General features: G+C 37.2%; 1 protein-coding gene across 16 annotated transcripts in view; it reads right to left on the minus strand.

The window, feature by feature from the left end:
• Positions 1 to 26,397, minus strand: part of Tcf12 (transcription factor 12) — a 311,137-nt gene that overhangs the window by 186,931 nt on the left and 97,809 nt on the right. For all 16 annotated transcript variants that reach the window (XM_006243350.4, XM_039080907.2, XM_006243348.4 and 13 more), the window contains 1 exon segment: positions 991 to 1,064. In XM_006243350.4, coding sequence (XP_006243412.1) covers positions 991 to 1,064 — 74 coding nt within the window.

The raw sequence follows: 26,397 nt of genomic DNA on the forward strand, positions 1-26,397 counted from the left end.
AGGTTTGCATGTGAAATGACCCTGACAGATTCATGTGTTTGAACATGTAGTCTAACCTGATGACAGTTTCTAGAAACTAGAACCTCTAGGAAGTAGGGCCTCACCGCAGCAAGTGGGATAAGGAGGAAGGCTTTGTGGATTATAGATTAGTCCTACACTGGCCACGGTCCGTTTCCCGATCAGCTGAGAGGTGAGTAAGCGCCACACTGACAGGAGTCAGTCTTGCAGCATCAAAACCACCAAACCGTTCCCACCTGCGAAGTATGAGCCCAAAGAAATTTCTCTTCATTCAGAGTTGTGTCAAGCTTTTTAAATATAAATAACATACATTCTTGTAGGAAAGTATCCCACTTCATAACCCTATCAGTGCACTAATAGCTGGGAACAACGTGTTTGTTTATACTTCTTTCATTTTTTGCCTCTGGTACCATTTCAAACCTTTACCAGGAATTTCTGCTTAGTTTTCTTGTTGGAAAAGGCCCAATTTTTACAACCTTTGAGGGTATAGAAAACAAGGTTGCTCTTATTTTCTAGCGTCAACCAAGAAATACCATATTTAATGCCTATTTTGACATGGTTTCTAGAGATGAGACTACTGAGATCCCAATATAAATAAATGGTAACCTCTGGAACTCAGCTTGATGAGGAAGCTGAAAGCTGGAGTTATTTAAAGTCACTACCATCTCCTGAAACAGCTAACCCACAAAGAAATCACAATTCAGTAGAAAGAACATCTGATAGGTACTCTGAGCTCCATCAGTATCATAGGGGAGCACTGTAGACAAACCAGATCTGAATGACACCAAGAATATTTAAGTACAGAAAATGTAATAAACCTCAAAAGTAGGGCAGTGATTAAATCAGTGATGAGGGTGGTACATATTCTAGCTAATAAAATATTTATTTGTTATGAAAAGTTCATTTATGAAAAAACTCATTTACAAAGCCCAATAATCTTTATAGTTGTAACCAAGACTTAAGAAAACTTACTCTAGATGAATCATAGGAGGGGCTTGGTTGACCGCTTGTTCCCCAAGACGTTGTTCCTCCACGCTCATCCATACCTAAAAAAAGAAGACAGTGGAAAATATAAACTGTAAAGACATGTTTAGGATGTTTCATATAGTGCACAAGAAAACGTAGTTCACATCGTGGTTGGAGAACCATTATGAAACCGGCTTTCTCCCCTGGCCTCAGTAGCACGTAGCAAGGTAGTTTCCCCTAAATGATACCCTCTGTCTATCATGACATTTCAGAACTCAAATATTTGTTTGGAGATTTCAAATGGATTTTCACATAAATGTCTCCATTTTTCTACCCATTCCTCACAAACTTTCCATATATGAAAATATGAAGGTTTCAGGTATTCACTGATAAAAACAAAGCTAGCCAAGTAATGTTCAGCTTAATAAATGTGCTTCTAACAGAATAGAGAGTTGATATTCTTAACGGAAACAGAGAATCTCATATTGGCTATCCCAAACTAACCACAGTGCTATAAGAGTGCATGCACTGCAGTAATCCGGGGGTAGGAATTCTATCTCTTCAAAGCTGATACCCACAATGTGACTGCAAAGTAAAGGTTGCTCTTACAGGAAGATAAAGGATCAGTTGCCATCAACGTTTTCAGACTCCAGGCTCTATACTGTCACCTTCCCATTAGTCGCAAGAAAGACTGGTAATCTCTTAATCAGTCATTTATTATTTTATGTTTCAATGCAGTTATTTCTACATTTTCTATATTTTAAAATCCAGGATTTCATCTTTGATTCCTACATCTTTGATTTTTTCTAAACTATTTTCTATATAAAATATCAATGTTGGCTTTCTTTTGTTTGTACTTGAAAAAAAGAAATATTAGAAGTAACTAAGTTTAGGAACTCTTTAAGTGTGTTCCTAGAAGTTGTGCAGTGTTCAGTAGATAAAATGCCAAAACTTCTGTGGCAACCTGAAGGAACCAGGGGAAGGTATAGGAAAATGAAGAAACAGGAGTCAGGCACCAGTTCTCACAGTAGAATGCCTTCCTTACTAAATTGGTTACTGGGGCCTAAGAATTTTCTTAAACCCCTAACCAAACTAACTAAGGAGCCCAGAGGCAGCATCCAAATGAACAGAACCAAAAATGAAATGGGAGACATAACAAAGGAAAGAGAGGAAATTCAAACATCATGAGATTCAACTACAAAAGGCTATACTCAACAAAACTAGAAAAAATTTAAATTAAATGAATTGTTTTTTAGACATATATGACATACCAAAGTTAAATTAAGAGCAGGTAAACTTTCTAAACAGCTTCATATCCCATAAGGAAATAGAAAAAGTCATTAAAAACCTCCCAACCAGAAAAACCCTAGAGCCAGATGGATTTAGTTCAGAATTCTACCAGACCTTCAAAGAAGACTTGACATCAATATTCCTAAAACTATTCCATAAAAAAGAAACGGAAGGAACATGACCTAATTCATTCTATGAAGCCATAATTACTCTGGTACCTAAGCCACACAAGGACCCTACCAAAAAACAGAACTTGAAACCAATGTAACTTATGAATATTGATGTAAAAATACTCAATAAAATTCTTGCAAACCAAATCTAAAAACACATCAAGACCATCATTCACCACAATCAAGTAGGCTTCAGCCTGGGGATGTAAGGTTGGTTCAATATACGAAAATCCATTAATGCAATCCACCATATAAACAAACTCAAAGGAAAAAAAATCACATAATCATCTCCTTAGATGCAGAAAAAGCATTTGACAAAATGCAACCCCCCTTCATGTTAAAAGTATTAGAGAGATCAGGAATTCAAGGCCCATACCTAAACACAATAAAGCAATTTACGGTAAACCAAAACCTAATATCAAATTAAATGGAGAGATATTTGAAACAATCCAACTAAAATCAGGGACAGGACAAGGATGCCCACTTTCCCATATATATTCAATATATTACTCAAAGTGCTAGCTAGAAAAATAATACAACAAAAAGGGACCAAGGGGATACAAATTGGCAAAGAAGAAACAAAGGTATCACTATTTGCAGATGATATGATAGTATACATAAGAAACCCCAAAAATTCGACCAAAGAATATCTCCAGCTGATAAACAACTTCAGCAAAGTGCCTGGATATAAAATTAACTCACATAAACCAGTAGCCTTCCTTTATACAAACGAAAAACAAGCCGAGAAAGAAATTAGAGAAACAATTCCCTTTATAATACCCATAAATAATATAAAATATCTTGGGGTAACTAAACCAAACAAGTGAAAGGTCTGAATGACACGAACTTTAAGTCTCTCAAGAAAGAAATCAAAGAACATTTCATGAAATGGAGAGATCTCCCATGAACATGGATTGATTGAATCACGGACCTCGACATAAAACTAGATACACTGACTCTAATAGAAGAGAAAGTGGTAAAGAGCCTTGGACTCATTGTCACAGACAGACATTTTCTAAATGGTACTCCATTGGCGCACACTCTAAGAGCAAGAATTGATAAATGGGACCTCATGAAACTGGAAAGCCTCTGTAAGGCAAAGGACATAGTCAATATGACAAATCAGCTACAGACTGAGAAAAAATCTTCACTAACCCCACATCTGATAGAGGGCTAATATCCAAGATATATAAAGAACTCAAGAAGCTGACCACCAAAAAACCAAACAACCCAATCAAAAAATGGGGTATAGAACTAAACCTTGAACTCACAACAGAGGAATCTCAATGGCTGAGCAGCACCTAAAGAAATGTCCAAGTCCTTAGTGATCAGAGAGACGCCAATCAAAACGATAGCATCTTACACCAGCCAGAATGGCGAAGGTCACACCTCAGGTGACAGCACAGGTTAGCGAGGCTGTGGACAAAAAGGAACACTCCTCCATTGCTGGTGGGATTGCAAGCTGGTACAACTACTCTGGAAATAGGAAAGAGACATAAATACCCAAAAATACCACTCTTTGGAATATGCCCAAAAGATGCCCCACCCTGCCACAGGGGCACACGTTCCCCTATGTTCATAGCGGTTCCCAGATGTTCCACAAAGGAAGAATGGATACAGAAAATGTGGTTCATTTACACAATGGAATACTACTCAGCTATTAAGAAGGAGGACATCCAGAGTTTTTCTGGCAAATGGATGGAACTAGAAAATAATCATGCAGAGTGAGGTAACACAGACCCAAAAGGACATGCACAGTATGTTCTCACTAATAAGTGGATATTAATTAGCCAACATCCCCCAACAAAACAAAAACAAACAAACAACAAAAAAAAACCCAGTCCTCCCCCCAAAATAACCTACAGAACAGTATACTGCAGAATACTCAAGATACAGTCCACAGAACTCAAAAAGGTCAACAAGCTGAAGGGACCAAGTAAGGACACCTCAGTCCCACTTGGGAGGGAGAAGAAAACAACCACAAGTCAGGAGGGAGGAAAGGGAGGGAAAAGGGATGGGGTGGGGGGAAGAGGGGAACATGATCTGGTATTAGGTGAGAGAAAAGGACTGAAGCCCTGAGGGCCAGCAGAAAGAATGGAAACAGGCAACCTCGGGAGGAGGGAGGGTGGGAGCACCCTCCAGAATGTACCTGAGACCTGGGAGGTGAGAGACTCTCAGGACTCAACATGGGGGACCCTAGATGAATTGCTCTACAGTGGGGAGAGGGAACTTGTTGAGTCCACCTCCAGCAGAAAGACAGGGAGGGTATCAAGTCAGAGATGGGGCTGTAATGCCAGTCAAAACTCTGACCCATAATTCTTCCTGTCTGAAAGAAATACAGGGATGGAAATGGGAAAGAGACCGAGGAAAAGATCCAGCGGCAGGCCAAAAGTGGGATTCAAGGAGAGGTCCCACGACCTGACACCACTACTGAGGTTATGGGGCATTCACAAAAAGGAAGCTATCAAGATTGCCCTCAGAAAGACCCAACAAGCAGCTGAAAGAATCAGATGCAGATATGGGCACCTGACCAATGAACAGAAGCTGCTGACCCCTTTGGTTGAATTAGGGAAAAGATGGAGGAAACTGAGGAGGAGGGCGACCCTGTAGGAGGACCAGCAGTCTCAACCACTGGATCACCAACCAGGCAGTATATACCAGCTGAAATCGGGCCTCCAACACATATACAGCGGAGGATTCCCAGGTCTGGGTTCAGTCAGAGAAGATACACCCAACCCTCACGAGACTGGAGGTTCCAGGAAGTTTAGAGATCTGGTGGGATGGGTAGGGTGGGGATATCCTTGTGGAGATGGCTGGAGTGGGGGTGAGGGGCTTGGGTAGGGAGTGTTGAGATGTGGAATAGTTGAAGAGTGGACCAGGAGAGGAATAAAATCTGGAGTGTAAAAATAAATTAATTTAAAAAAAATAAAATTGCAAGGCATGATGGTGTACACCTTTATTCCCAGCACTCACAAGACAGAAGCAGAGGGATCTCTGAGTTCAAGGCCAACCTGGTCTACAGAACTGAGTTGCAGGTCAGCATCAGCAACATAGACAAACCCTATGAGAGGGAGGGAGGGAGGGAGGGAGGGAGGGAGGGAGGGAGGGAGGGAGGGAGGGAGGGGGAGAGGGAGAGGGGGAGAGAGAGAGAGGGGGGGGGGAGAGAGAGAAAGTAAGTAGGAGGGAGGGAGGGATGGAAAGAAAGAATAGCTCTTATAGCCTATTTTAATTATCCTATGTATAGGTTAGTTATTGTTAATCTCTCTGCCCAATTTTAGAAATTGGAGTTCATCTCTGGCATATATAGGAGAAAGTGTATGCACACACTCATATACATACATTCATTCATTCATTCATACATACATACATACATACATACATAAAGGGGAAGAAGTAGTATGATTTTCAGTTTTAGGTATCTGCAGGGAGTATGGAGTCTGCCCCCATAGGTAAAGAAGAACTGCTCTACAGATAATATTCCAGGCACAATTTAAACTGAAACAGTGATCAAAACATATGAAGTACTGTTATTTATTCTAAGAAAAATCTTATTAAAATTCACAATTTGGTAAAGACTACACATACGCAATGTGTCACGGAAAGGCACACAGTTTACATCTCTATAGGACCACGAGCTACCCGAGAGTTGCTTTCTAATCATTTTCTTTGTAATGAGCTTTATAGATAGAACATAGAACTTCCAAGAGACCCAAGAAAGACAAAGACAAAAATATACTAACATGATATAAATCTCCAAGTAATTGTATAAGTTGTGTACACAAAGTATTCTCAAACAATTATATATTGGAAACTTGCCATGATGAATCTACCCTAATGAAAATAAGATAAAAACTTATCTTAATGTTTTAATAGCAAACCATTAATATGCTGTTTTAAATATATTTTTTAAGAAAAAAGACAGGATCAAGATATAGAAACTATCTCAAACAATAGAAACCACATACTCAACTTTTAAACAAAAGACTTATAACACCTTTCAAAAGATCATGAAAAGGCAAAGATTAATTTTTAAAAATGCTAATTTATAATGTAGTTCAGCCACCAGTTAAATAATAGTACTGGACAAGAGAAGACTCAATGGCTATTACAGAGTAACATAGATCTGGATATGTTTTTACCTCTGAGCTCCATGGTTTTATTGTGAACAGCCAGACTGACTAAATGTCATGGCTGGCACTGACAAAAGTAATCACTTTGTTATCAATGACTCCTTTCTGCTCAAGATAATGGCTGTACAAATAAAAAAATGGTAGTAATAATAGAACTTCCAAAGCTTCATCCACAACAAAAGCAAGCAACACCTGAAGATAAACTTCATAAGGATATTATACAAAAGATAAAATGTAAAAAATAAGAAAATACAAAGAAAAATACAAAAGAATCACAAGAGAATGGGGGAAAGCAATTGTTTTAAAATATAGGAAAAATATTCCCATTTTTTCTTTCCTTTCCATGTTTAGTACTTATAGAGCAAATCATCAACTTTAGAGTAATTCTGTGATCAATAGATCTAAATGACAGTTATGAGAACACTAAATAATTATTAAAAATTTGAAGTATTTTTACTATTAGTATTTACCAAGTCAAAAACTTAATTATCTTTCTTTTCAGAATTAAAATGGGTAAGAATAAATAAACTCATATCAACACTGAAGCATTCCTTTCTTTTTTGAAACTCTGTGTGTGTGTGTGTGTGTGTGTGTGTGTGTGTGTAGGTTTTTGTTTTTGTTTGTTTGTTTTGCTGTATAGCTGAGACTCACAAAAAAATTCCTAGCTCAGCCTCCCAAATGTTGAGATTTCAGGCATGTGCTAGCATGCCTGGAATGTTATATTTTTATTCATTATTTAGTAAGTGTACTGTTACTTTTCTATTGCTGTGATAATACACTATGAACAATGAAACTTATAAAAAGAGGGGTTTGTTTGAGATTAGCATTCCAGAGGGATCAGAGTCCATGATGGTGGAGCAGTAGGCATGGAGGCTCGAATTTCAAGCTGAGCTCACATCTTGAACACTAAACAGAAGCTGACAGAGCAAATGGAATTCTTTATACTCTCAAAGCCCACCCCTGTGGTGACGTATGTCCTCCAACAAGGCTATAACTTCTAAAGAAACATCAGCAATGCTAGAAACCAAGTACGTGTTCAAATGACTCAAACAGACTATGGGGAACTTCTTATAGTCCACAATAAGGAACAAACAAACGTAAGGCCTTGATTCTAAAAACAATGGTTTGGATTTAATGAAAGCAGTTGTCTTTTCTTTTCTTATAAAAACATTTATTAAGAAAAAAAATCACAGCTGAGTGTGGTGGACATGCACTTGGGAGGCAGAAGCAGCCTCTTTTGAGATTGTGGCTAGTTCGATCCCCATACTAAGTTCAAGGTGACCCACCTGTGATATAACACTATGCTGTTTCTCTACTGCTGCGATAAAACACTATAACCAACAAATTTTCATAGTACTCTTCAGTTTTTGCATAAACATGAAATAAATCTACAGATATATTTTCTCAGGAACTCACTGTGATACAGGATCAATTACAATATAATTCCTTTCATTATTACGCTATATATGAATAAAATTTAGGGAGAAAACTGGACAAATGTTATAATCACAAGGGAACTTACGAGAAATTAAGATAGGCTGTCTCACAGGAAAAGTACTATCAGGTATAAAGCTTTGGATTTTCTGCTTTAAGTACAAAAAATTCTATATATTGGATTGTTACATCAAAGTCTGACTTTATATCTTAAAAGCTAGAGCACACACCCCCAAGGCAAGGCCAAACTGGTCGACAGCACAGGCTAAAGAATTAAATGAGACATGAGTGGCAGTCTACCAAGAAAACAGAATTTTAATTTTGGGTCTAACCAAAAAATTGGCTTAGTAAAGCAGTAAACATTGGAGGAATATGAAGAAACCAAGATTTCCACAAAAAGCATTTATAATAAAACCAAGTCCTAGACAGTAAAAAATGCAACCCACTATTCCAGCCAAGAGGACCACTATGTGTGAGTTCTCGCAGCCTGAAAATGTTGTAAATGTGCTCTATGAGTAAAGGTCATACAATGGACAGAGGACTGGAGATAGAAGGAAAAACAGAAAAGAATTTGTGAAATAAAGCTTCTTGAAGAAACTTAAGACAGAATAGAGGTGACCATTCAAATCAGAAACTAATAGAAACTGAACAAGACCTCAGAAACCTAATGGAAGAGACAAAAAGTATAACTTGAGTATAATGAGAGAGGCAAAGAGAACAGGACAGAAAATACATCTGAAGAAACAATGTCCAAAAGAGAATTCACAGACCTGTAAGGATTCAATCTACCAAATAAAGACTATGGTGAATGCCAACAGTAAAAATGCCAAGAAAGTCCTATCCACCCACATCAAAATCAAACTGACAGACATTTTTAAATTTCAGAAATAGCCAGAGAGAAACATACTACCTATAAAGGACAAATTCAAATCACTGTATGTTTGCCTTCAGAAACTGGATTATGGCAGACATGGATAAACATCTTTAAAGTGCCCACTATTATCCAGAACTCTACACATGACCAAGATAACCTTCAAGACTAAAGATAATCGTGATATTTGCACATGAAGGAAAACTAAGAATTCATTTCCAACATCTGATACAAAAATATACTAAAAGTAGTTCTTTGGGATGAAGAAAATATATTAAGAGGGCAACTTAGATCCAGAGGAAGAGAAGGAAGAGCAGCAATAAGGAAACATTGCCTTTTTAATGTCTGCAAAGAGGGCAACTATCTAAAACGTAGTAACCATCTTTCTAGAAGCGAACTTCAACTATGCATTCTGAAGTAATACAACAGCAACTTCAGCATGAAAAAACAGCAAAGAGACCCGCCATACACCCAAGGTAAACAGATCTACAAGGTCGAAAGACAGCTGCAATTTACCTGAAGTAGTACTGGATTAACTCTAAATTGTCTTTGAGAAGTTAATGGTGTATTTCAACATCCTTGGGAAGGTACAAGAAGAGGGAAAACAGAGGCAGTGTGTGCTAATAAAACTTAATACTAAAATGAACAAGCACAAATCAGCACAATCCAGCACTTCACTTCTGCCTAGGAGGGAAGACAGTCATTGCTTTCAGCATCTCAATGCTCTGCGCACCCACCAAACTCATACCTCTACTCTTCGTGAACAAAATAACTACATTGTGTTTCAGTGGTTAGAAAAAATGACAACAAAACTACACTTACATTTTAACAAAAAATACAATATCACACCAATGTGAAAACTGCATGCACAGGTTTTTAGCTAGTTTGCCTGTTTTTATGGCTCCCATCAGGATCATAAGTCTGTAGGAACACAGCGGTTTCTACATAACTATCAAGTACATCTTTGTGAATTTTTGCTGATTACCTAACACATTTGCTATTTAAAAACAGCTGTGTGAGCAATTACTATTCTTAACTCAATTCCACAAACAATTCTATTCATTTCCTGTAATGAGGCCCATGCACTCCCTGCATTCAAGTCTTAGACCATTAATTCCTGTAATGGCATCACACTGCCTCTCTAGAATAGTGCCATAAAATCTTTTCCATATTTTCTCTGTACTGAAAATTCTCTCCCTCTATCCCTCAAACTCCCGTTCATTCCTTTTCATGAAAACAAAAGAAAATGTTATAGTCATCACTTTCACTAACGTCCATTTACCTATTAATCTCTTGTTACCTAGCCCCTCCCTAGACGTCACAAAACCAAATGCCAGATACAGAAAGCTCTCGTCACAAATATTTGCTCACACACACACACACCACTGAATTCTACATAGTCATCAAAGATACAAGCTAACCTCTGTCTTTTTGTTGTTGTTTTTTCAAAAACAGGGTTTTTCTATTTAGCCCTGGCTGTTCTCTAACTCACAGAAATCCACCTGCCTCTGCCTCCTAACTGCTGGGATTAAAGGGGTATGCCACCATGGCCTAGATAAGCTAACTTCCTCTTCTTCATTTCTTTCTTTCTTTTTTTTTTTTTTTTTTTTTTTTTTTTTTGAGCTAGGTCTCCTGTAACTCAAGCTGGCCTTTTGAACATGCTATGAAGTGGAGAACACCTACGATTCCTTTTTTTTTTTTAAGATTTATTTATTTAATGTATGTGAGTGAGTACACTGTTGCTGTCATCAGACACACCAGAAGGGGACATCAGATCCCATTACGTATGGTTGTGAGCCACCATGTGGTTGCTGGGAATTGAACTCCAGACCTCTGGAAGAGCAGTTAGTGCTCTTAACCACTGAGCCATCTCTCCACCCCCCCCCCTTCTTCATTTCTTCAAATCTGTAACAGATTTCAAAGTTTTGCTATGAAAGCTTACTAGTACATATTTTAAATGATTGGGGATGAACTAAGTGTTCTTTATACCAACCACTCAATCTATTACCATAGCACAAAAGCAGCCCAAGAAATATGACAGCAAAGAAAGTCAGTAAGTTAAAAAATTTTTAATTTGAAAAAGCAAAACCATTAGTCATGGGTTGTATTTTGCCTACCCCATTTCTACAGTTGCTGCCACCTCTACCTCCTCATTCATCCTCCCAAGTTTTCTGGGTTGTTTTTATTTGTTACCATGTTGGGGCAGGTACCAAAAGTGCACGCCCTTATCCCATATTGCCAATCTATGTTCCAACCCCTAGACAGGTCATTTAGCTTTATGATTTTTGTCCTCATTAATGATCAATTTCCATATATGTATTTTCTGTCCTATTGAATGTACTTACTTATTTATCTGTGTGTATGTCATGGCACACTTGTAAAGATCAGAGGACAACTCACAGAAGCTGGTTCTCTCCTTCCACAACTTAGGTGGTGGGGATGTAATTTAGGTCATCAGAATTATCAGCAAAATCTTTTCCCCACTGAACCCTTTTGCCAGCCCCACACTCCCAACCTTAAACCCACCAGTGTTGCACTTTGGAACCACAATCTCCACATTCCTACTAAAAGTGTTCTTGAGTACCTTGTCACCACCCCAAAGCCATCATATGTCAGCCAAACTCTTTATGCTTTTCACTTCTTCCTCCTACACCTCAAGATGAGACCCCATGCTTACAATGTAATGGGCCAGGTTAAAAAGCCTTGGAAACTGGCATTACCTTTGATTCTCCCCCTCACTTCTCTGTTACCTCCACAATGAGTTTTCCCTAGTCATCTTCTCTCCCAGGCTTTCTATTAGACTCATGTTCCTGAGTCTCTCTTACTCTTCCTAAAGCAGTAGTTTATAATACATCACCTGCTTGGGAAGTCCTGCAAACATAGTTTTGTTAAGGCACTTCTGGAACATACTCATCCCTCCCAGATTCAGAAGTCACATTTCACATGCTTCACTGCCAGGACAGTGAAACTCTTCAACTTAAAGTGAATGTTTATTCTCATGTACTCCATAAAGGTTTGTTGTGAAAGTGCTAGATCTGTCTCCTAGGTGTTAAAAGAAAAATCTGAAAACTCACTGTTAACTGCCTTTCCTCTTCTAACTATAATACTAAGAAAAATATTAATTTACTTACTATGGCATAATCACACAAAAACTGTAATCAAGAAGTAACATTTTGGTGTATTTAACAGCACTCAACAGTAACCATAAGGCACCGTCATTCACAATGTAGTACACATGGCACTGCCCTGACGATTTCCATAGCCTTTATTATTCATCATCACTTTGGCCTTCTAGCACAGATCCAATGTCCTTCTGTACAACTTGCTTAAAAAGTATGATTCACAAAGCACACTAGATAATATTACCTTATTCCTTTTCACCCAGTACTTTATTTGTTCTAGTCTAATATTTTTTTTATTAATTCTCTGAGTTACAGAGTGAATTGTGCTGTATTCACCCACTACTCCACTAACTCCTCCCAGATACACCCTCTATTCCTTCCCATTCCAACTTAAACAGCTTCTCACTAGTGTCATATTTACAAATCTATGTCACAGTAGAGAAATTAGACATTTTTCAAGCAAAGGCCATCTAACAAGTCTCCAATTATTAGAACTCATTCAGTTTTTATTTTGTGTTTACAAAGCTGTATATATAAAATGGCTTAACAGCAACATTATTACATACAAAACACTGCTGCTTAGCTTTTTATTTATCCATGTACATTCATGAGCTCTAGCTCTGATGAATACCATGACTCTACAAGGCAGTCTTACTAAAGATACAACTGGTGAGCAGACCAGAATAAAGCTCAACACACTAAGGACACTGTTAAATCCACTTATTTTAGAATAATTTATGACAAAACTAACTATGATCTGCAACTCAAATCCTAACTATTGCAAGTGGGGGCATAAACAGACACATTCTGGGACACTGGCGCTTTCTTAAAAGATATTAATACAGCCTATACATAATTATACCTTCAAAAAATAAAAAGGTGAAAATATGTCCTAAAGGAGTCTTCTTCATGAAGAAATGCAAAGAGCAGCTAAAGCTGGGAACATTCCAGAAGACAATTAATGAGAAAATGTATTAAGGAATAATACTCCTCATTAAATGTAATACGAAGACATGGGCTAGTAATAGATATAATAAATAGTCTGGTTCTCAAAATGACGAAGCAAGATGATAACAGAAAGGATTATACATAGCTATCTAGGAAAAGTACAAAAATCTTTTACAGAGTAGGCAAAATGTTTTATAAAATAAATAAAAATCATATAAAACAAAAACAGTGAGTCATGCATTTAATTATCAGGCCTAGGGAGGCAGAGGCAGGCAGACATCTGTAACTTCAAAGCCAGCCTGTTATATGTCTCTGGTTCAGGAATACATAGTCAAACCTTGTTTCAAAATCATTAATATCTTTAAATCAAGCAACTGAAACTCATCAATAAATTCTAAAATTATTTTCCTAAGGCTTTTCAGTTATATATACAAGTTGCCTTCCTAATCAAACCCTAAGGCTTGTAAAATGGTCCAAAAATTAACATTATTAAAGCTTTTCAATGTAAACAACACTACAGTTCAAACAGACTTTACATACATGTTATATCCCACCACAGGAGCAATAACATGCATTCCTGTCAGGTATTGTGTATGGAGTATTTTCTAGAACAGAATAGATGTGTGATACAAACAAGTCTAAACATGTACAACTGAATTCAGAAATCGGTACACAAAAAGAAAATAAGAAAACCAATCAAAGAAAATGAGAAATCATCCAGAGGAAAAACAAAAATGTAAACAACACATCAAGTGACTATCACTGCTAGAAACAATGATCTTAATAATCGGAAAATTGGGTGTTTGCTCAAAAAAGACTGCAATCTCACATGCAAATGTCAAGTGAATTTCATAATAGACCTACTCTACATGAGGCTGAAAACTATAAAATTCCTAAAACAACAGAAAACCAGGCTGCAGAGATGGCTCATCATTATCATGTATCTGCTTTTCCTAAGAACCCAGCTTCAATCCCCAGCACCCAAGGAAGCAACTCACAACCACCTGTAACTTCACCTCCACAGGATCCAATGCCTGACCTACTCAAGCACCTGTACTCCTCACATGCACACACCCACATAGAGCTGTACATGCATTTACTTGACAAAAAATATTTTTAAAAACAGAAAACCTCTTAAAATTTGACTATCTGTACAAAACAAAATTGTCACATCAAAAAGGTATGTGCTTTCTAAAGTTCAATGCAGTTATTACAACAGCCAAAATATAATCAAGATACAGATGTAGTTTGGTGTACAGCATTTGATGAGCACATTCTGCATTCAGTCCCTGCACTCGTGAAGGGGAGCGATGGGGGGAGATTTACCTATACAGTAAATAGGCCGACGAATTAAAAACTCTAATATACATAGGGGTTTTATTGGACCTAGACCATTGACAAAGAAGGAATTTTGTCACAGGAGACCACACTGAAAAACCTAGAAAACATGATGCTGGAGGACAGAATAAGCCCATCACCAACACACGAATAGTATGCAAAACTGTTTATGTTAAGTGTCTGAAAGAATCGAACTCACAAAAACACAAAGTAGAAAGTAAGGTCTAGGAGAAATGAGAAAGGGGAAACTTTATGTTCTAGACTACTGTATGTACACTACTGCCATACACAGTTCAATAATAGAGTTCTGTGAGAATTCTGAGTGCTTCTGAGAAAAAGCCAAGAAAACAAATCTTGTGACCTCAGTTTCTTCCAAACACAGAACTGTTCTTAGAAAGTGTGTTTGTGCTCCTCCTGGGTGTAGAGGATAGGATCAGGAGTACTTCAGTTGTTGTTACTCATAAGCCACTATGGAAAACATGGTTTTGACATGTGGTTTGTACTTGGGGTTAAAAACTTTATTCACGTGACTCTTCTTAACTTCCAAAGTATAAATTGTCTGATGCTCTGAATAAAGTTGCCTACTGCATGAGACTTTAATCTACCTCATTTTTAGGCCCTGCTCTCCCGGGTTCATGCCGTCAGTTAAGAGTGGTAAATGCATTACTGTGTTGTACACTCTAAAACTTAAAAAGGTAAATCATGATATATGTCATTATAATTTTTAAAAACCATATTACCATCTGAAACATACAATCAAGTAACACAAAAAGCCAACCTTCCTCAGAGTTCCTTTGCAGTCTGCATCTAAAGAAGTATAGTAAAAATGGGTAGGAATTATTTAGCATCATCTTATTTACTGATTTCAGAAGTCATCAATTCACAAATCCATGAGACTGAGAGATTCGTTAAATCAGAGTAAAGGAGAACTGGTACAGTTAAAGGCGTCACAAAAACTGGATAGCAAATTTCATCAAAATATTACTTAAAAAAAAAGCCATGGTTCTACTTTTAGATAATAGCACACAAATATTAGAGCAATTTCTTTGAAAACAAGGTTTAAATAATCAGGCCAAAAAAAAAGAAAAGGAGAATTAAAAAATATTAGAATCTGGAAAAGATCTTATTAATTTGGAGGGAGCAAAAGTAAAAAAAAAAAAAGTCAGTCAAGGACATTAATTTTTTTGTACTTCACTGGCTTACAGAAAAAAGAGAATTGGTGAATATGTGGCTAAAAATTGAGGTGAATAAAAAGTACAAATTAAACAGAACTTTAATGAAAAAAATGTACTTTATCTCTTCCCCAAATCTTTGGCTAATATCTAAAGAATCAAGATGGGAAACATACTAAGGAACCCACAGCAAAACACGAGCTGAGAGACTAAATTGGCCTAGCACAGATTTCAGCTACTGGGAACCACAGAGAGGCTAATTAAACGGGCTTGAAACATAATATGGGCTTTCACAGACCTGTTCTAAAAAAGCATAAGGTTCAGCCTTACGGCAGCCAACCAATAAAGGAAACTACTTTTCAAAGCCAAACAGAACTACAGAAATTGACAAAAGTAAAAATTTCAACGAACTTTCCTCTACATTTTCAAAATTTGTATGAAAAAAATTGCTAGCTATATAGATAAATGAGAATATAATATGAGACTAGGAAAAAAGTACCCCGCACCATTATCTGAACAAGCAGAAGGAAATTTTAAAGCAGTTAGTATAATTGTTAAAACAGTTTTTAAGGAAAAATAGTGACAATAAATGGACATTATTTTTGCAGAAAGAATTACCTAAAATGGAATTCAGGAGTATAATAAGTTATTTGAAGGAAATCTACACTAGAAAAGCTTGATAATGAGTAGAGCAGCAAAAAGGTGGCAAGTGAAACTGAACATGAGCGACATCAAAGGAGGTGCAGACCTGCAGTTAGGCAGGACCACAGCACGCCTCAGTGCACCAAAGTGGACCCAGGGGCAGAGCTGGAGCAGCCGCAGGCTTCTCCCAATCAGCGGAAAAGATGGACTCACAGACCAGCCAGCTCAGCCAGCTCTGTGAGAGTTATAAACCCACCTACCCATGCTGGGGACAACCAAAACGCAAAGTAGAAAACGCTACCTCAGGCAGAAAAAAAGGAAGTATTTCATAAAAGGAAAATGATTCAAGGAAATACCAACTTCTCATGAGAAGCAGCGAATGCCAGAAGACAATGAAATGACATCATGTAAGAACAGAATGAAAAACGACCATCGTCCTGGACTCTCAGACCACAAATCCAAACTACTACTGGAAAGTTTTCAGGCTGAAGGGGGAAAAAAATATATGGATTTGCACAGAAGGCCTTTATGTCATTTTTATGATAAAAGTATGGAAATATATATGTAGAAGAATACTTTTCTACATTCTTAGTTTTATTAACATAGTAAAATATAATAAGTACAAAACTGCCATAGTAACCAGCGTATTGACAAGAATGTAGTGCAACTATTCCTATGCATATGAGAGGGAGCATAGGAATTGATAAAGCCAATTCAGTATCTGTAACTCCAGCAGCAGGCAGACAGGGGTCTCTGGAGCACGTTACTGGCTGGCCACCTCCCAGTTCAGTGTAGAGACAAGTCAGAAGATACTGTAGCCTGTTCTGGCATCCACACCTGCACTTATGGGCAGAAGCATGGCACACACATAAACATGTTCACATGTATGTACCATATATTAAAAATAATAATAGTAAAGTAAGTGTTGGAAGGATAAGGAAAAAGTAAAATCCTCCTACAGGCTAGATGCGTCTAGGAGTACTTGCTACTATTTCAGAGGACTAGAATTCAATTCCAAGCACACACATTTGGCAGGCAGCTCAAAACCATTTCTAATTCCAGATCCAGAGGATTTAATTCTCTTTTCTGGCCTTTGCAGGTATACAAATGGTATAATGTTGTGTTATTCAGGTTAGAAAAACAGAAGAATCCTGTCATTTGCAACACTGGCAGACCTGGAGGTCACTAAGTACAACAAGGCAGTTACAGATGACAAATTCTGAAAGAATCCTTACTTGGAGGTAAAAACTCACAGAAGCAGCAAGTAAAATGGAAGTTGTCAGGGACTGGGAAGAAGGTGTGTTAGGGAGCTACTGTCCAACAACTACCACAGTCAGCTGTGCAAGATGACATGGTTCTACAGATCTGCTATAAAACAACTGTACTAATAACACTATACTGCATAGAAAACTTGTTAATAAGGTACATCTTGTGTTATATGGACTTTTATCACAATAAAAAGAGTACAGTTAGGAATTCATAAGTAAGAATACTCAGAAGAACACAGTATCATACAGTAAAGGATGAGAATGTCTGTTTTGAACACACTTTCATCCACACACAGATACTCATGACTTTTATCAAGGGTCATTTTTATTTTGTACAGTGCTTTTTTTTTTTTTTACCATTCCTGTATCTTTCAAAAGATCTTTGTTTTCTTCACCTATAGCCAACAGATGATCTACAAATATACTAGATTCATAAACTACGTATGGAGTCAATTTGCTTTATTCTTTCCCTTAAGATAGAACAAAAGCTATGTTGTAATTATATTGTGTAAATGGCCATATAGGAAAAGGCTGGGAGATGGTAATTACACCACAATATGAAACAAGCTATAAACATACCACAGAAGGACCCCAATCCGAGACTCAGGGAAAGTGTGTCTGATGAATTTTGAATTAATAGTTGGGTCTTCTTCTGTCACCCAAAATAATTTCCATGAATATAAAGAAAGACAGCACACTAGTAATGAAATTAAGTAAACAATAAATGAAACAAAAAAAGTGAAAGGCATCATTCTTTATACAAATGAAAGAGCTACCATAAATTGCCAAAGATTGCTTCCTTTTCCCAATCTTGCACACTCACACTTCAATTACTTTTGCTTTTGTGTAAGTGATGTCTTTTGTATTTTTAACTCCACAAGCTGCCAAAATAAGCCCATTTACATGTGACACATGTCAAGTAGCAAATTTATTTTGGATTTTGTTGGCTTTGGACCCGGCATTCTGTTTTCTTCTGTGTGCCACTGTTGTTTTTATGTTTGGCAGTAGCTTTAGATCTTTGCTTAACTTGGTTCTTTTGTAGAAATGCAGCATACACACATTATAAAATTATCATGAAGCAACATATAACATAATGTAGCATATACACATTATAAAATTAGCATGAAGCAACACTGTAGCTTCCAGGACAACAATTAATTCTCAATGTGGTGAAAGACTGTAAACTATACTAAGGGGATCGAAAAGGAAAAAAACACTGAGACAAACTAACATCTGACTTTTTGCCTGAAGAAGACATAAAAAATAAGTAGTGATTGAGCTGTATTGACTCAGTAAACTGTATTGACACAAGAGATTCATCAAGATTACATCCGACTTTAAGGTAAACAGTTGAATAACTAGAAATCAGAGAAAACTAGCAGGACATCAACTTGTCTGTCTACCAAGATACCATCTTTCTTTTAGTCTCTATTTTAGTTTTCTATTTCCCTATATGTCATATCTGCCTTATTGTGCATTTTTAGTTTTATCTAATACAAAAATGCCCGATGTTAATAAGGATACTCATGCTCTTCTGAAAGTTAAAGCTTACTATGCTAATATCCCAGGGGCATTATGGGTTTGCATAGATGATCATGCAATAGGTCAATAATAAAAACAGAATTTGTGTATTATATCTTCAGTACCCTATACTGGCATGTTGAGATGTATGAAAAGCCCATTGTACACAGCAAAGATTATGACTGCAAGAACTGTTAGAGTACAAGTTATAGAATCCAGGAAAAACTAGTCCTCATACTGTAGGTTATTTAATTTCATTTTTATCACCACAACCAAAGCAGCAGTATCATTAGGAAATTTCCAAACAACTATTCATATTAGCTTTGAACTAGTTATTTTATATTTACATCTACTCATAAAATATTATTAAAGTTCTGAGAAACCATAGCTCTTTATATATGTAAATATATATAAATAATATATTATAAATTACACACACACATAAATAAGGTACAGCTAGTACCTTATTTGAAAGATATTTATCTGGTATCAAGTATCAATCTAAAAGCAGATGTTTCTTCATTTGGAGTTTGTCCTCTTTTTCAGATAACTCCACAGAAAAGAAAAGTCAAACTCCTACTTTCAGCCAATTCTTGTGGAACTCCTTTCTATTTGCTCCCTGACATTTCTGTTAGGTTATGCACTTGCCAGGAGCTTTCTTTGGATTCAGAATCCACCAGAGAAAATAAATGGATTTTTTTTAAAAAGTCAGTTTACTCATTGGTAAATCAGACATTAGTTTAAACAATGAAAAACTATCTTGCATAATATCAAGATTCCACAATCAAGCACAAAGCCTATGTTAGAAAAAAAATCTATACTGAACCAAAAATTAATATCTCAGAATTCTTTGCTAATTTATTTCTTTAAAAATTTCATTCTATCAAAGATGGACACTCAGTGATGGCAGCTGAAGTGAGGAGAGCCAGGGGTAATGTCTGAGTCTTAAGGTATGCTGGCCACAATTGCTGCTGGGGCCTAGTATGTACAGATGGCAGACTAGGGTTTTTGCATCTGGTGATTTCCTGTGCCTGGGCATGCCTGGAGAGGTTAACACTCTAACAGAAGCCCTCCTCTCTCTGCCGGGGATAGAGGTGAGGGTAGTGTGAGATAGGGTCTCACTGTGTAGAACAGGCTTTCCTTGACCTCACTTTATGTAGATCAGGCTGACCTGGAACTCATAGAGATCTACCTTCTTCCGTTTAATCCCAAATGCTGGGATTAAATTTATGTGCCATCACACCAGGCTTAGTCCTGTTTTCTAGAGTCCACAGTGATGAAATGCCAGCAAAGGATCAAAATTAGCTGGCTTCAAAGCAAACGATGACTTCTGCTTGACGGTCAACATGGACATCTTCATCATATCAAATAATAGATTCTAGGTCCTGGAATGACATGCTGAAACTAGGAAAGAGGAAGAAATGCTGAGGGTACTGACCTATCAAAGATGGCTGTGGTGGTTTGAACATGCTTGGCCCAGGGAGTGACACTATTTGGATGTGTTGTTGAAGTAGGTGTGGCCTTGTTGGAGTAGGTGTGTAACTGTAGGCTTTAAGACCCTCATCCTAGATGCCTGGAAGCAAATCTTTTCCTGTTTGCCTTTGGAACAAGATGTAGAACTCTCAGTTCTTCTCCTGCACTGTCTGCATGCTGCCTGCCATGATGATAGTGGTCTGAACTGCTGATCCTCTGAGCCAGCCCCAATTAAACATTTATAAGAGTTCTTGGTCGTAGTCTCTTCATAGCAATGAAAACCCTAACTGTCACAGAAACTCTGTCTTTCCTATAGTTCTTATCATGACAGTTTTCAAGGAAGCAAGATGGCCAAACTAAAGCACAGAAGTTAGGTGTACGAGCAGAGTCATTTTGTCCCAAAATAAGACAGGGATGTTGATACAATGAGGGCTTCTCTGTATGATGAAAAGTTGGACATACTTCACAAGGAAGATCATTTGATATAGAAATGATATCTGAACTCAGACTTCAAAATGAAGCAATGGGACCACAGTTTGATCTTGACTAGGAAGAAGTATCAGGAGAATCAACCCAGTCCTATCTAGGTAGCAGAAAGAACAGTTTGCTCAGAATGAATGTCAATACAGCCTCAGGCAAAATGAGAAGAAAGATGCAGGATTTTCTTAAAGTGAGAAATGTGATAGATCTAAGGGGGACAAATATACCTTAAACTGTATTGGTTCATTTGGGACAAAGTAGGCATAGGGTCTGTAAGATTCCCTTTAGTCTTTACAAGATGAGAGTTAACACTAAAAGGAATACTGAATCTTATGGAGGGGGAACCTGCTCGACAGCATGAAACTTCATAAAACTCCCCAACTGAATGAAAGTTGCTGTAGAGTACTTAGTTGTACTGGAATATAAAGGTTCCATCCTAGGGATAAACCTATTACATTATCTCAGCATTAGGTTCTTCTTTTCCAGAAGTGGGTGGGGAGACCCTTTGTCAGCACTTGCTGTTACAATGATCCACCTGCTACTTCTTTCACAGACATTGTCATATACCTATGGCAAGGTAGGTGAACAAGTACACATCATTTCTGGTTCTCCACAGGTATTGAGCTATTAAAAAAACATCTTTGTGCTCTGTAGTCTTGCCTTGTGTGGACAGGCTGCTTGAAGACATGTCTATAAGGCTGTGTCTGCACAAAGCCTTGGACTGCTCAACCTACACAAAGACACACATGTCCTAGGATTAAAATAATTAGTTGCCTATGAATGCAAAACATGCAGAATTTATTCCATAAACTTTTTCTTTTAAGTTTGTTCATACATATTTGTAAACACTGAGAAACGCCCAAAGTTCTATTTGCATACTAGGTGGTAATGAATTCTTGAGCAAATCACTTACACAGGTGAATAGCATCAAACTCAGTGCACTAGATAAGAAAACAGCCATCAATGCTTGCCTAGAAATCATATTAATAAAAATAAAAGGTAGACAAGCACAAAAAAATTTTTAGGTCTTTGTGACAGCATGGCACTGAAAGCTTCAAAGTCTGTCGAGTGCTGGTTCTGTGTGTTAGCACAGAAAGCTAAGGGAATAGAGTCACCTGACATTTAAAAATTTGGCAATGTACCCCACTGCAAAAACCACAGCATTTGAAGAACAACTTACTTCATTGGGGGCCGGGGGGCGCAGGGGTTGCCAAAGACTGCCAAGTTACATGTCGGCCACATGACATGCATGCAGGTGACAGAAAATTTACTACTAATGCATCTGAACAAGGACTAAAGAAAAATACAGATCACCATGATCTTCCTTTTCTCTTTTCCAAATTAAGTCTCTTAACAAAGATAACAAAAAATATATTTTTAAGTAAAAAAAAATACTTGTTTTAGATAAACCCCACTTGTCTCTTTTTTTTTTCCTTAAAATTCTGCTTTACTGTCTTCTCCTAATTAAAGGAACAACATACCTTGTTCAGAATAAAGAGATAAACAGCAGATTTTTCCATCAGATAATTTTATCTCTATAACTCTAAAGCAGAAGCTCCTGAAAACCAGAACCATGACAGGGCAAAAGGACCCAGACACACATAGATTAGTGACAGATCCCATCCCAGCTTCCTAATAGGAGTTTACATGAGTTTTTAATAAAGATAGAACAAGAAAATTGCTTATCTGATTGTTTTTAACTGTTATATCAGTTTATTTTAAAAATGATTTCACATTCTAATTAAAGCTTTTTCCTTAAAAATCCATCATGCTATCTGAAGAATGGGTTATTTCATATCAATTACAGTAGTAACTATCAATAGGTTACACAATTTAGCTCAGTATTCACATTATGTATCTGTAACATTAGAAAATGAAGTCCATCCTCAATAACAAATACTAGCTTTCTAGTTAAATCACATGTGTGAGCTGGGGGTGGGAAGGAAGTGCACGCACATGTGCAAGCATGTCTGTATGTCTTACTTCTGTGAATCACACAAGTAACTGTGCATGTGGGAAATCAATTGCATTTCCAGGAGAATGGGGAGAGGCAGTACTAAAATTACCTTTGAGTTAACTTATCCATAAAAACAGCACTATTTAGAGCATCAGAGAGTCAAAGAAATGGAGCATGGGCTCCTAACAATTTTCCACAGTAGCCAAAATTGCTAACAAAACTCCACATGATCATAGGAAAATGACAATCTACTGACTTGGCCTTCTTCCACCCACCTCACTGATCTTCACAGTCTTCTAGTGCCCTATCCCTACACCCCATACTTAGGTGGTTCAAATCTGTGATCTATGGTTCCGGGCTCCCTGGTGCTGGAACTACAGTTGCACACTACCACACATAGGGCTAGTTTATACTATGTTTATATTTGCAGAGGACTTCACTTTCCAAACTTTTCTATTTACTGCAGTACACTTTACTACCTGAACAGTATAAGAAAAATGATCTGGGGGTTGGGGATTTAGCTCAGTGGTAGAGCGCTTGCCTAGCAAGCACAAGGCCCTGGGTTCGGTTCCCAGCTCCGAGAAAAAAAAAAAGAAAGGAAAAAAAAGAAAAGAAAAATGATCTGTTCAGAATCCTTTTATCTCATTGTCCAGGGAAAAACAATTGATTATCTTCTTAATGATCTGATAACATTCCAGCAGGTGGTGATGGGCAGCTATCCCAACCCCATGGCTTACTGTAAGAAAAACCTGAAAGCACAAAGGAGACAAGATGAGGAGCTTATTTCTTATTTCTTTCCTCCCTCGGTTTCACTTAAAGATCTCTCTGAGATACAATAAAAACATAAAACATTAAAGGAAAAATGGGCAAAGTAGGCAGTAGGAAATTAAGAAACTCGAAAGATAATCCACAGTCTCACATAAAGAACTTGTACTGGAATATTTTATGAACATTGTGGGAATCAATTTCTTTGAACTGGAGATGTAGCTTAGTGGTAAAGTCTTTTTTTCTAGCATGCACAAAATCCTAGGTTTAATCCCCATACTAAAAAGGAAAAAAGAAAACTATTACAACTCACTAGAAATAAATTTAAAAATACATAAATAGTCTGAAGAGACAACTGTCCCCAAAAGATAACATAAAGCCAAAAAATGCATAGAAATTATCTGTGTATTATTCTTAGCCACCAGAGAGTGAAACTCAAAACCCTGAGATTCTCCATATGTCAAGCAAGTGACACTGACCTGGGAGTTAGGCTCTGGACTCAAGTCACCACTCTATCATTAACTGCATGGTTTGAAAAAAGGTCATGTACACTCTATAAAACAGAACTTCTAAAATTACCAAGTGTATTGTATTATGATTTTTAATTGAAAAGCACATGAGAAAATGCCTTGAGAACTACATACATATTCTTATAAATCCCTATTATAAAGATGGCTCTTACTCAATGTTAAAACAGTTATCACATTTTATGAACCGCTGTGCACAACTACAGAAAACAAGCTCAAACATGAAGCCATGTAACAGATGCTAAGCTATAGGCATTGGTTTTACTTGTGCTTCTCCACATCATAGTCCCTTTCACAAGTGGCAATATACACTAGCTTCAACTCAACAAAGGGAGTTCTACTCACCAAAAAAAGCAGTGGTTAACTACAGTGGCAGAAAATATGACGAAGAAAGAAAAATAGGCCATCAACTCATGAGAAAAGCAGAATATTCTTCTCTTTGCAGTGTAATGCTTTGTTTAATAACAACAAGAAAATAGTCCTCAGAAACACCGATAAAGTCTGAAATTATGATCAATTTTAGTATGTATAACTTAAATTATCCAAGCACTTCCAAGAAAAGAGCAGGTGTGTGCGTTAAAAGACTGCTGAAGTACAGCCAAAGCCTAACACATACGATCAAAACCAAGATACTGCATCAACGGTTCAAGGTAACTCAGGAAACTGACATATCAATTTTATATTCTGAATTTCAGCACTATATACATAGCTTACACAACTCTTCAGGACAAGGGGCCCTAGGGAAACATTCTTTTCATACTAGCATGCAAACAAAAGCCCATCATGCCAACTCATGGTGGTCACAGTCTGTTTTCTCCCTTATACCTACAAGTATCTACCTTCTTTTTAAAGCTGCACAATTGCTACAAACTACAGAACTTAGGGTCTTTACTTAAGGGTACATTAGGAGGATTAAATAACCAGAGTTGCCCCTTTCCTAATGTATCATACTATTCGGGGCAGGGGGGAGGAGACAACGTGCTTTCTCATGGCTGCTCATGTCCTGTATAATAAATCCTGTAAACCTGCATATGGTTAGAAAGCAAAAGATATAACAAACCGAACTTCTTTCTGCACACACCAAGAACTGTTCTGTTTTTTATTTTTTTAAGACAATTATCTTGGCATTACTTTTCAGATCAAATTATTAACTTAGTTGCAGTAATAATATAGGAAGACTTAAACTGAAACCACACAAAGACCCAACAAAGAAAGAGAACTTCAGACCAATTTCCCTTATGAACATTGATGCAAAAATACTCAATAAAATTCTTGCAAACCGAATCCAAAAACACATCAAAATGATTATCCATCATGATCAAGTAGGCTTCATCCCAGGGATGGTATAATATACTAAAATCCATCAATGTAATTCACTATATAAACAAACTCAAAGATAAGAACCACATGATCATTTCATTAGATGCTGAGAAAGCATTTGACAAAATTCAACACCCCTTCATGATAAAAGTCCGGGAAAAAAGAGGAATTCAAGGCCCATATCTAAACATACTAAAAGCAATGTACACCAAACCAGTAGCTAACATCAAACTAAATGGAGAGAAACTTGAAGCAATACCACTAAAATGAGGAACTAAACAAGGCTGCCCACTCTCTCCCTACTCAATATAGTACTCGAAGTCCTAGCCAGAGCAAGGAGACAGTGAAAGGACGTCAAAGGGATACAAACTGGAAGGGAAGAAATCAAAATATCACTATTTTCAGATGATATGATAGTGTACTTAAGTGACCCCAAAAGGTCCACCAGAGAACTACTTAACCTGATAAAGAACTTCAGCAAAGTGTCTGGGTATAAAATTAACTCAAACAAATCAGTAGCCTTCCTCTACTCAAAGGCTGAGAGAGAAATTAAGGAAATGACGCCCTTCACAACAGTCCAAAATAATATAAAATATCTTGGTGTGACTTTAGCCAAGCAAGTGAAAGATCAGTATGATGAGAAAGAACTTCAAGTCTCTGAAGAAAGAAATTGAGGAAGATCTCAGAAGATGGAAAGATCCATGCTTATGGATTGGCAGGATTAATATAGTAAAGATGGCCATTTTGCCAAAAGCAATCTACAGATTCAATGTAATCCCCATCAAAATTCCTACTCAGTTCTTTATAGAATTAGAAAGAGCAATTTGCAAATTCAATTAAAATAACAAAAAACCCAGGATAGCGAAAAATGTATTAAACGATAAAAGAACTTCTGGGGGAATCACCATCCCTGACTTCAAGCAGTAAGTATTACAGAGCAATAGTCATAAAAACTATATGGTATTAGTACAGAGACGAGCAGATA

This window comes from Rattus norvegicus, chromosome 8, assembly GCF_036323735.1.
Source record: "Rattus norvegicus strain BN/NHsdMcwi chromosome 8, GRCr8, whole genome shotgun sequence".
Classification (NCBI taxonomy): domain Eukaryota; kingdom Metazoa; phylum Chordata; class Mammalia; order Rodentia; family Muridae; genus Rattus; species Rattus norvegicus.